The sequence below is a fragment of the Populus euphratica genome, unplaced genomic scaffold (genome assembly GCF_000495115.2).
Source record: "Populus euphratica unplaced genomic scaffold, PopEup_1.0 scaffold48.1, whole genome shotgun sequence".
NCBI classification, from domain to species: domain Eukaryota; kingdom Viridiplantae; phylum Streptophyta; class Magnoliopsida; order Malpighiales; family Salicaceae; genus Populus; species Populus euphratica.
In genome coordinates this window covers 1,601,365-1,614,572 of record NW_011499879.1, presented here as the reverse complement: position 1 = coordinate 1,614,572, position 13,208 = coordinate 1,601,365, and the positions used below count along the sequence as shown (strand labels likewise).

Genomic DNA, 13,208 nt, shown 5'->3' with positions numbered 1-13,208 from the left:
AACTTCCCCCCCCACACACCCCCCCCCCCATCCCACCCACCCCACCCATAGAAATATTGAAGTAATTCCTGACTTCTTAGAACTTGCTATAGAATATGCATGGAAAAATTTCTGCACTACAATAACAAATGATCATGTAATCCACGATGCCTGTTTTGCTAGACACTTCACCAAGCTTACATTTCAACGGTAAAATCATATTTGAGAAAATATTGAAAATGTTGGGATATTATGATTGATATTAAATATTGTAGCGTCACAGAATTTAAATCTTCTATCTTATTTTCAGTTTTCCTGCCATTAGCAGGAATTTTTTTATTTGGACAGATCAAAACTTATTATTGGTTACAGCCCAAAAAAGCAAATCTCTACCCTGCTATTCATGCAACAGCAGCCACCATCTCTAATGCATGCACTCTAGGCTCTTAGAGAGTTTGTTTCCAAAGGGAATTCAGATGATAGATTGATATTGATTGATGATAAAAGAACTTTTCATTAACATAATCTACCCTTTTATTTGCATAGCATTTCCATTCTAACAGAATAATATTCTGGAACATATTCATCAAGGTGTCTGAAATAGTTCTGATTTTTAATAGCATAGAGCATTACATAACACAACGTGATAGCAGAATAAACACTAAAATTAGGAGAAATATAATGCCAGGAACACTAAATCTCAAATGTTAAGGGACCACTAGAATGTAATGGAAAGCAATTCTGTCAAACACTTGACATAGGTTTTGAGCACATACTTTAAATTCCCCGACAGCCTACCAGCAAGGTTCTTTCACAGAAATAACCTACATAACATTTGCTAACTCAGCTTATCTAAAAAAAAGAATCAGAATCAATGGATTTTTAAGGAAATAAATTGTTCATCAACAGGGACGCAATGGAGAGACATCAACTCAAATTAGGACGCAGGTAAAACAAAGCAGAAGCGTCAACAATTATAAGAAAATGCTTGAAGGTGTCTAACTAGTTAATCTTATCCCCTACATTAAATAGCAGGAATATCAGCATTACCATGGTAAACTAACCTCCACGATACCATCATACCAGGATGGAGGGATCTGAGCCAAATATCAATGTCGTGTCCCGATTTTTATTTTTGATGAACAGCATAATGCACGTTGCTCTAATTAATACTGAGAACATCATTATATCTCCCATGCTGTAACTTCAACATGCACCTCACAGCAACTGGAACCACTCATTCATTGATCAGTATGACAACTTAATGAATTCTGGAAGAGCTGATACGAAGGATAGGGAGGATTTTTCGGTGTTTGAGAGCATTTAATCATTAAATACTCATTTCAAATACAGAATGGATTGTGCAAATATTCAGTAGAAGCTATGATTGAGGACTCCTGATTGAATAAACGTATTTAATAGTTCACTCATTAAATGTAAAAACCAAGGGGTATTTTTTGCCTCTCATGGAAATCAAGAGAATTTTCTATGCCTCATGGTCCATTGATCCATAGAAAAGCACCATCTTGTTCTGGTTCCAGGGACACTATCACTTGTTTATACAGCCTTATTAACTCCGCATATATTTCTTTACTTTGAGGATGTGAAGTATCATTAACAAAAAAGGTATGGCTTTTACTTCCCACTTGAATCCAACTAGAACCAGGTTCCTTGCGGAGATTTTTTTCTTTCATTTCTTTTCTTAATCTTCCAACAGCATTCCACATACCAACAGAAGCATAAAGATTTGATAGAAGAATATAAGCAGATTCGTTTTCAGGATGAATTTCAAGAAGTTTTCTTGCTGCAACTCTTCCCAGCTCAACATGTCCATGGATACTGCAGGCAGATAGAAGAATTTGCCATATATGAACATCAGGTTGAATAGGCATATGATCTATGGTTTTCTTTGCATCTTCCAGGAGCCCAACTCGACCAAGCAGATCAATCATGCAGGCATAATGTTCTAAGCGTGGGATTATTCCATGAAGTTCAAACATAGAGTCTAAGTAGTGGCGTGCTTCTTTCACAAGCCCTCCATGGCAGCATGAACTAAGAACACCAAGATAAGTTATCTCATCAGGTTCTATTCCAAATTGAGACATTTTGTTAAAGAGATCAAAAACTTCTTGATAACAACCATGATGGGCGTATCCCATCATCATGGCATTCCAAGTAGCCAAACTGTTCATAGATGAAATCCTGAATGCTTTCTTTGCTTGTCCAATGCTTCCGCACTTGCAATAAATGTCGATGACAGAACTTTCAACAAAGCTATCCTGATCAAATCCAGTTTTTAATACTAGGGAATGAACTGCTCTTCCCAGTTGCATATCTGTTATAGCACTACAAGCTTTAAGGATAATGCTGAAAGTTCTACTGTCCACTTTATGGTGCGAGCTCCATATGGTTTGATACAATGCCAAAGCATCAGTATAATAGCCAGCACGGACAAAAGTAGTTATCATCGTATTCAGATGAACCAAGTTTACCTTATCAATCTCAGCAAACACCCTTTTGGATTCATCCATACTGTTGCATCTCCCATACGCTGTTATCAAGCAAGAAATCATAGAAACATCAAACATGAATCCACATTTAACAAGAAGTGAATGGATTTGTATCACCTGCTTTGTATTGTTTGAATTGGAAACTGCTTCAAGAATGCTAGCCAGAGTATGTATAGTAGGCTGCAGTGACAACTCACGCATCTGATAGAACACCTCTAGAGCCTGATTAACAAATCCATTCTCAGAACATGCAGAGATCAGAGAATTCCAAGAAACAGAATCTCGTATAATCATGCCATAAAAAACTCTACAAGCATCGCAGATTTGCCCACACTTCCCATACATGGACACCAAAGCATTGCCGACAGAGACCACCTGGAAATACCCCGTCTTATGACAAAGTGCTTGAATCTGCTTCCCTGCATTCAAAAACTTCACTCCTCCAATCAATGACAAAACATTAATTAATGTATACCCATTCACATCCAAACCTAAGGAAAGTACAATTCTAAACAACTCCACAGCTTCATGACCATCAGAAGCAGTTCCTATTCTCTCAGTCCAAGAAACAACATCTGGTTCAGCAATTTCATCAAACACCTTAATAGCATCAACCTCTCTTCCACACCTAGCGTACATACTCATAATAGAATTGCTAAAATGCATTGAAGAACCACGTAAAAATCCCATCTTTACACCAAAACCATGAATTTGCTCCCCTTCTCTTACATCAAACAAAGCCCCGACCACACCAGTTAAGCTATATGCATTTAACTCTAAACCTAACCCTCTCATTTCAACAAAAACCTGTTTTCCCTTCTCAAACTGCTCATTCCACACATACCCATTAACCATAACAGTACAGACCACATTATCCAAATCTAAACACTCCTTAAAACACCTCTCAGCTGACCCCAAATCTCCATTCTTTGAATAATTGTCAACCAACCCACTAATCACAAAGCTTTTAGACCCAAACCCAAGTTTTAAACAAACCCCTTGAGAAACCCAATTCTCTCTCAAACTCACACACCCTTTAATTAAAGAACTCAAAGTAAACACATCAGGCACCAAACCCAAATGCCTTAATTCATTGAAAAGCCCCAAAACAGTTCTAGAATCATTAGCCCTTGCAAACCCGGAAATGATTGCGTTGTAAGTGATGATATCGGGGTTTTGTGTTTCTAAGAAGAAAGAAAGAGAGCGAGAGAGATTGTTGTTGTTGTTGTTGTCAAGTTTGGAGAAGTGAGAAATGAGATCTGTGGATAAGTAAGGGTCAAGAAAGTGACCTGATTTGATGAAGAGAGAGTAGGTTTGGTCGGTGAGGAGTGGAGATGACAAAGTGAGTGAGGATTTGAGAGCTTGAGGGTAATCTTTTTGGGAGATTAGGGTTTTGAATTGGGAGAAGGAGAGAGTTTGTGCTGGGGCTCTTAGCTTCTTCATGCATGCATGGTGGTGGTGATCAAAGAGGTTGTGGCTTGCTTGTGAGAGGTTTTTTAAGGGTTTAAGCAACTAACAGGTAGTTATAAATTATAATGACTGCTAAACGCGGGAAATGAAAGGAGGGTTGAGTGGAGAAATGAGGCAAATCCGTCCGAATCATGCAATGCTTGTTGGCGGTTTCAGCTAATTTTTTTTCATGAAATACGTTTTTAAAGTTAATTTCAAACTGCAATTATAGTACTAGGTAGTTTTTTTTCCGTGCTCTCACTGGGATAGGATTACAAAAAATTGGTGCAAAAAAATAATATTTAAATTGTTGAAAATATTTTAGTATTTTCATATAATGATTTAAATTTAAAAACTATCAAACAAAGTATTTACTTGACTTAGATTTTTAATTAAATTTTATAGGAGTTGTAACATTCTAAGAAAAAAAAATTTAGGTCAAGTCAATTTTAGTTAATTCATTAAACTCATAACTTAATTATTAACTGTATTCTAAGAAAAAAAATTATAGGTAAAGTCAATTTTAGTTAATTCATTAAATTTATAACTTAAATGGTAGAATTTTTGAGAAAAAATTATATATATTTTTTATTTTATAATAAAAAATATAAAAATTAATTTGTAATCAAATCAATATTAAATCATGAAATTTAATAAAAAAATTAAAATAAAAAATAAGCAAAAGATAAAACAATTGCAAAAAATAAATTCAAATCGCTTGTAGTTCATTATTCATATTTTTTATAAAAACAATTGCAAAAAATAAATTCAAATCGCTTGTAGTTTATTATTTATATTTTTTTATATTTTATATAATTTTAAGAATAAAAATTAATATCAAGAGTAATAGATAAAGTAAATGCTATAACAAATATAAGAAAAAAAACACCTATATGAAGCATCTTCTTCAAGATTATGGGAAAATGATGGGAATTGAACCGCACATGGTGGATATATAATAATATACTATTTTGATCCGCTTCGTTATTTACTCGTAACCTTTCTCTCATTCTTATTATTATACAAAACTTCTATATAAACTGAATTTATGTATATTAAAATGGTTTAATTTATTGGTCCAATAAGCACTAATCTTGTAATGAATTCATGCGCTTCATTGACATAAACCAGTCAATTACCAAGTTTGTAAAAACAAAAAAAAAATACTTTTTTTTTGTCAAGATCACACTTAATCTTTGCTTAAAAATGTTACGCTATATGAAGAAGAGATGTTTGGATTAGCCTAATTAGATCTATAGAATTCATTATTGTCAAGTCCAAAGCCCTTAAAATTGAAAAGAGCTCAATAGGGTCTTCTTTTTTTTGTTTTTTTGTTCTTGTAAGGTATTACTATCTAGCTCTTTTTTTTATGAAAAAAAAAAAACAAATGATAGTCATTTATCACATAATATATATATCTCTTGAAGCTCAAACCCGCAATCTCAACTCATTATACATATGTGCTAACCAAAATATTATAAAATAATTAAAAATAATATATTAAAGTAGTTAACGGTTCATCTAAACAGTTAAGTCAACTAATATTCTTTTATGTGTATATGTGATGGGGGGGGTAAGTCGTAAAAAAAATTTAAATAGAAATTAAATTTTTTATAATTATGTTTTGAGTTTTTAATGCGACTAGGCATTTTTTATTGGAATAGAAAACCTTTAAATGTTTAAGTCAACAAATAAAAGAGGAATGTGGTGTGTTAACAACCTGTCACAACTTGACACTACCAACAATTGTGAAAGTCGATTGAGAAATAAGCATGAGATACTTGAAGAAAAATGGTGAAAACTTTCACAATCTAGACTCAATTACTAGAAAAACGTTGAGTGATCTTGAAGCTCTAACAATAATATATTCAAACCAAGATGATAATCCAATCAGGCTTATAAAATCAGTAAGTCCAAACTTACAATAATTATGTATGGTAGTTCAACAAACTTACAGGGATTCTATACTCTTAATTTTTTTATTATCAAGCTGTCATCGTAACAAACTTCTCTGTCATGAAGTTGTCATCACAACAAATCAACATTGTCATCAACTAGATTTCATGGGATTTTTTTTTATTTTACAACTGAATCATTATATTTTATTGGTATAAATACTTTATTTGTACAACCTAGTCGTTCATGTTAAAAAGAAATAAAAACATAAATTGAATATTCATTTTCAAAACACTCTGTTAACTCAGCTTTTTTTTTTATGGTGTATATAAAAGAAAATACAAGAAAAAATTATTAAATGAAGAATGAGTGTATTCTACCAAACCTAGTTTTCAATAGCTAAATAAAGTTATACCAGGATAATATCTTAATTTTGTTTAGTGATTGGATGTATTTATAAACTCAATCCTTAAGCTTTATTTTAAAAGAAGTAAATTGTAATCAATGGAAAAACTGGTGTGCTATCATTAATTAGTCATGATGACTTCATTGGTTGTTGTGATATGTTATTATTGTTATTTTATACACATCATTGGTGAAAATATTGTTGAAAAACAATGTTATTGATGAAAAAATATTGTTTGCTCCGCATTAAAAAAGTTGTGTGCATAGAAAAATTTGTGCGGAACCTAGAAAAAAAATACATAAAAGGATTTGTTAGGGTATGATTACATAGACCAAGTCAATGTTAGGGATGTAGTTCCTATCATTTAGGCCAATCCCAATCGAATGAAAAAAATATATTTTTAGAGAAATTTGATATTATTATCTATCCTAAATAGTCATGTTTGGAAAACTTTAATGAACAAAAATAACCAAAAAAATACTTACCATAAAAATGTTAGCTTTTGTTTGTAAGAAAAATGTTACATTTATGGTTATGCTTGGATGAAGAAATGTTATGTTTGTGGCTTTTTTTTAATATAAGAGTTTTACCTATAAATAAGATGAGATTTTATCAAGTTCTAATAAATAATATTTTTATCTAAAAAATAAAATATATTTTCTAATAAGAAGATTTTGTTTGAAGATGTAGAATTTTGAATGTGGATTCCAATGAAGATTTTTTATAGAGTGATGAAAATTTTAATAGATACATGGACATTTTATCATGGAGATCTATTTATAGAGATTTTTCATAAAAATATGTTTAGATATATATGGAGAATTCAATGGAGACATAAAGATATCAGTATAAATATTTTCACGAAGTTAAAAAGAATCTAATGAAGATATAAAGATCTTGTTGTAGAAATTTCAATGGAGAAACATTGCTACTTTATTAAAAAAATCCCAAATATGAAGATATAATTTTTAAGACAATCCAAAGACTATATTATCTCGATTAGCTTTTTTGTAGAATATGCAAACTTGATTCCATTCTTGTTCTAGTTATCCTTGTTTCTTGACAAATTTTGAAGATATCTTTTAACAATCATTTCTTCTTCTTTTTTTTTAGTGCATGAAATTTTTTATTGTCATGCCTATGGTTATGATAAAATAAATAAAAACTATTAGGTTTTTTATGTTTGATTTATTTTTCTAGGTGATTGCTATCAATATTTTAGTGTGTTAGTCGTTAAGCATTTTAAAAATTTATTCAAGATTGGGATTTTTACTTAAAAATAAGATGAGGCTAACTTTTTGCTGAGGTCTAAAAGACATGATTGTTTACTAGGAGACTAACATATGATCGGAACAACAAGTGATTTTTTTATTTATTAATATGAATATTCAAGTCAATTTACGTATATCTTGATTAATCTTATAAACCCTAAAATTAATGATTATACAAACACAAATACTTTTTTTTTTGACATGGTATAAAATGACAGTTAAGATAAAAATAATTTTTTATTATATTAATATATTTTAAAGAAACAAGCTTAAGAAAGTACACTTTTACATTATTATTATTATTTTTTTGTTGGATCCCATGTTCACAATTCATAGATTTTTAGACCGGAAGCATAGCATTGATAACACAAATGTACATGTGATCTCTAAAGTAGTTAACTTTCGTGTATTTAAATACACTTTTCCATTATTTTTCATACAATTAAACGGATAAATAAACGTATTTCATAATGCATCATAGGAAAAAATCAATGAAACGGACCAGCAGGCGAGCCAACACAGCACGACAAGATAGTACTAGCTCATGAAACATGGGCCTAGGCCAGTACTAAGCCTAGAAGGTAAAAAGAACAAGACGGCAGGGTTTTCCGCTCTGCGTTTCTAACTGTGAGATTGTTCCTATCCACCGTCCATGTTACATACGTGTAATCCTAGGTATAGTTTTTGTTTTCGTTTTTATACGTTTTTTTAAAAAAATTTATTTTATTTTTTTAGTGTTTTTTAATGTTTTTTGTATACTGATATTAAAAATAAAAAATATAAAAAATTAATTTATTTTACAGTATTTTTTGATAAATAACTATTTTTAAAAACACATGGTCCTCCTCTCAAACTCTTCGGGCTCTCTCACTGTGTCTGCCCTCCAAAAGCTCGCCGACACCGTTTGCACAGACAGACACAAACACCACTCAATTTAATTTCTTCAGAAATTCTTTAAAAAATGAACCACTCAATTTAGTTTAAGTTATCGAGATCGTAGAGTCTACAGGACTTGAAAAGTTTTAGTCGCAGTGAGCCCGGTCCCTGTTTCTTTCCATCACTGTCGACGTGGCTAGTTTTCTTCTCTTTTGTGGGTTCCAGCTTGCCAGCCAGATTCTCCCAGTCAAGTTCACGAGGTTGTTTTGAGTTTTGTAAATTTTTAATTGTTTTTATTTTTAATTATTTTGTTATATTTTTGGATACTAATTTTAAAAATAAATTTTTAAAAATAAAAAATAAATTATTTTGATATATTATCAAGTAGAAAATAATTTCTACCATTATTTCTGGTTTATTTTTTTAATTTATTTTATTTTTATAATACATCCAAATTCAAATTACTTCCACGACGGGCATGTGATCCTATTTTCCGTCGTCTGTCCAAACAAGATTGTTGAAGAGTTGTTTTCAAGCTAGCTGTGATTTTCAACGGTAAGACATTTTTTTTTTCCTCGGACAATTTTAGCATAAAGTAACTTTATCTATAGATTATTATGCTCTCGGAATTCTAATCAAAGACACGGGTGAAGAAGTTCCTGGCTTGCTTGCTGCACTGTCTTTTTTGCCTCCTGACTTGATCAATTGCATGGAAAGGAGTCAGCCCAACAGTCCTCTTGAGTTCTTAAAGAGAAACACGCCAATGGTAACTTTTATTTGGAGACCAACAAACTCATTTTTGGACTAATCAAAAACAATTTTCCATCGCGTGAAGTTTCTATTTAAAATTCAATTATGGTAAAGCACTAAACTAACGTTAATGACCACGCTTGGATGTTTAGAGATCAAACAATTGTTAACATCTCATCGTGTGAAGTTTCTCCAGGTGGGCAAAGGAAAACTATACATGGGCAATGTTTTGCAAAGATGATTGAAACGACGTGTGTATTCTGCGTATAAGAATCATAAAAGCTAATGTGTAGAATTATTTTCAGATTCCTCGTTGATTTTGCTTTTATTTCTTTCAAAGTTTTTCTATCCATGCTCTTCCTCTCTATCTAATACATGCTTTAACCTGAATAGCTTTGTGGAGGGTAGCAATGATGATCGTTTACCAGTTCTTTCCTTTTCTTAATTAGGTTGGTTTTATAGCTACTGCTGTCCCGTTTTACTCCCGTCAAAATAGAGTAAGGTGCTTTTCTGGGATGCAGAATGTCAGCGTAGGAAGCTATAACTAGATAATAAAAAAATCTTAAAGGCCTCTGTTTAGCCGCACTATTCACTCAAACACAGGATAGAACTGTGTATTTTTTAATAATTTATTTTGGGTTTTGAATTTTTATCTTGGGCGATCTAATTTTAATTGGAAACTAATTGATTTTAGCTCCTCCGACAATAATTAAATTAAAAGAAAAGAGATGGAAATTAAAAGGATATCAACCAATCGTACCAGAAAATATTTTAACAATATACTTAGTTTTTAAATTTTAAAAATAACATAACTTATACAATTTAAAATACTTTACATTTCAAGTAAATTTATTTTAATATAAAAATTTATTTATATTATCTTTCAATTTCTAATTAAAAAGAAAAAAAAAGGATCAATAGATTTTAGCAATGAAAAAAACCCATCGTTTAATTCATTTTCAATCATCAGAATAGTAGTTCTTAGTTCCACGTGTTATATGAGATGAGAGAAAGGTTTAATGTTGGTTGTTTAAAACCTCAATATTATATTAAAAACTAGATATAAAGCAAGAAAGATAAATCTAACACGACTTGATTTCGTGTTTTTTAACCCTTTTTGGGTATTTTAAGTTAATAACTTGGTTTATGGGTGTTTCAAGAATGATGATAAGATATTTTTGAATTGAAATGACTTTAAAGTTTGTTTTTCAAAACAAAAAAGTTATTGCCCTGATTTTCCAGTCATCATTAAATAACTAGATTGTGAGTATGTAGATGACATATTATCTGTTTACTTGTTTTCTTTAAAAAAAATAGATGTCATTCATCACTTTCAAATATCCAAAAATACAAATCAAGTCTTAGCACGAGAACTTGTGTTTAAAGGCCCACCAACATGCCTAAACTTTTTATTTTCAATGGCCCAGGTGTGTTGGGTCATGAGCTCGAGAGTCAAATTTTTTTTAAAGTTAAATGTAATTTTTTATAAAAAAAAAATTGGTTAAGTCTATGGCTTAGAACACAAATTTAATAAGTTAAGCCATAATATCTAAGTTGATTTTTATTTTAATATTGCTTTTTTAAATTGATATTTTTTAAGTATTTTTCTTAAATAATTCTTAAATTTATTTTTCAATCAATATTTATCATCTGTGATTTTTTTTAATTGACTTTTTTTGGATAAAGATTTGTTTTTAAATGGTGTTGTGTGTATTTACTTTTTGAAAAGAATATGCTGATTCATTTATAATTTTTTTTATCTTTTATATAGATTAACTTTACTTTTAAAAATAAAATAAATTAATATGTATAGTCTTGCATAATATTTTTTTATTTAATGAATTTAATATGTGTATCTATTTCTATTATTATTTGATTGAATAAAAAAAATATTTCTAATAAATAAATTTAGTAAATACAACCAGGAAAATATTATATTTCATGAGATTAGACATCTTGATCTCTTGATTTTTTTAAATTTGATTTTAGTTATTGTTAATAACTTTTTTATCTGTTTATTAACATATATAATTCTCGATTTATTTGATTATATGTATGTATGAATCTTTTGATTTATATAATTTTTGTTTATATAAAAACATATTAAAAAAGTGCATCTATATTGAAAGTACCTGAAAAACATAACTGAATTCGAAAAAAAATTGAGTTTCAGGTTGATTCTGGGTTTGTAAATCTGGCAAGTTTAGTTTTTTTTTTTATTATCTTTTTCAATATCTCAATATGGAGTTGTTGTTAGATTTTACAATCATCTATTTTTATTATCATATAATTAAATAAAAAATAGTTTTGGAAAGAAAATAAATGTCAACTCAAGTTAACCCATTCATAAGCTTGATGAGTTCACCCATTAGGTGGATATGTTTTTTTTTTTCTTTAATTATTTTTAATTTTTTCTCTCAATTTTATACTTTAATATTGGATTTGTTGAAAAATAAATTACATGATTTATTTTTATTTGCTTTCTATAAAGTTATCACTAACTCAAAAACATTTTTTTTTAGGTTGGTGCTTAATTTTGTAACTATATATTTTTACCATATAATTAAAAATAAATTTTATAAAAAATTATTAAACTCAATGAAATCCGTGTCACATGTTGCTGCGGATATTGAGATCGATTCAATCTATAATTATCTCAATATTTTTTTTAAAAAATTATTATTTTAATTTTTTTAATAAAATTAAATATAGAGTAATTTGAGTATGTATATATTTCAAGTTGAAATGAATGTTGCTTTAGGAATATATTAGAAAAAAAAATATAAATTATATATTCAAAACTTATCTAAAATTCTTAGTTCAAATGATTCTTAAAGATTAAATTTCAATTAATATACAAGCTAATCAAAGAATATTCTTACTATAAAATCAAAAAGTTGTTTCGAGTTGTATTAAAAAAAGAGTTGTTTTTTAGTCGTGGTGGAAGAATATTTCCCATAGCAACCTCTTGAAGAATTCAATTCCATAAATTCAATATTTGATTCCTGTTTGCTTTGTGTTTTTCTGATTGGTTTGAAAGATTCAACAAGACCCAGCCAGCAGAGAGACATTCAACCAGCCAAGATTACTCCGTAGCAATTTTTTGCCATGTTTGGTTCAGGCTTGAAATCTCTCATATGCAATTTCACATCATTTCTTTGTATTTCTCCTTTGATTTCTTTCTAAACCTCTCGAATTATCTATGAAAAAAACCATCCACTCGACTGTAAAATAATTCTTAGCTACACCATCAATTTATCAAGAAATATCTTATCGAACTTGTTCTCTATTGATTTATTTTATTTTGCTTTATTTTATCTTATCTTGCCATGAACAACGAGGAAGAGAATGCAATGTTGTCCACTAATTCATATTTACAAAAGATTCTATTAAATTGCTCAATTGAAGACAGAAAGTATAGTATAGTCGAAAATGTATATTTCAGGTGAAAATAACACTTGAGGACGATAACACGCTTTTCATCATTGTATTAGCTGGCTGAGAAAACAAAGCATTGCATGTATCTCACGTTAAGAGTGTTTAGTATTACTATTGAACCAGTTTTTTTGATAAAATTTATTTTTTTATATTATTTTGATATCAAAAATAAATTCTAAAAAATAAAAATAAAAATATTATTTTAAAATAAAAAATACTTTAAAAATTAACATCTACTACACTTTCAAATCACTTCAAATTTTAAGAAACTTAAGTACATTGAAGGTTATAAATATATTGCATGAGCATATTCTATATAAATAGTAAATTTTTCAACACAAGTTTATATTTAACTGTGTTTGTTGTATGTACATAAATATAGTATACTAATGATTTAGTATGCTTTGCTGGTAGTTATTTTTTTTTAAAAAAAATTATATATGTAGATTCTTTTATGTGTTTTTGTACATAAAAAGTTTATAAGTGTAAATAAAAGATTTTATACATACATATAATTAAATAAATCAAGAATTATATATGTTAATGAATGAAAAAAATAAAAATCATCAACAATAAATAAAGATAAAAATAAAAAATTTAAAAGATATATATAAATTAATATATTTTATTTTG

The 13,208-nt window shown here is 29.2% G+C and overlaps 1 protein-coding gene across 7 annotated transcripts in view; it reads right to left on the bottom strand.

The window, feature by feature from the left end:
- Positions 1 to 4,048, bottom strand: part of LOC105129094 (putative pentatricopeptide repeat-containing protein At3g25970) — a 6,390-nt gene extending 2,342 nt beyond the window's left edge. For 4 of the 7 annotated variants that reach the window (XM_011031031.1, XM_011031038.1, XM_011031034.1 and 1 more), the window contains exon 1: positions 756 to 4,048. In XM_011031031.1, the coding sequence (XP_011029333.1) occupies positions 1,473 to 3,932 (2,460 nt within the window). In that variant the 5' untranslated portion in view covers positions 3,933 to 4,048 and the 3' untranslated portion in view covers positions 756 to 1,472. The remainder of the gene's footprint in view (positions 1 to 755) is intronic. The other 3 variants (XM_011031032.1, XM_011031037.1, XM_011031033.1) reach the window with 2 other exon arrangements.
- Positions 4,049 to 13,208: the final 9,160 nt, after the last annotated feature.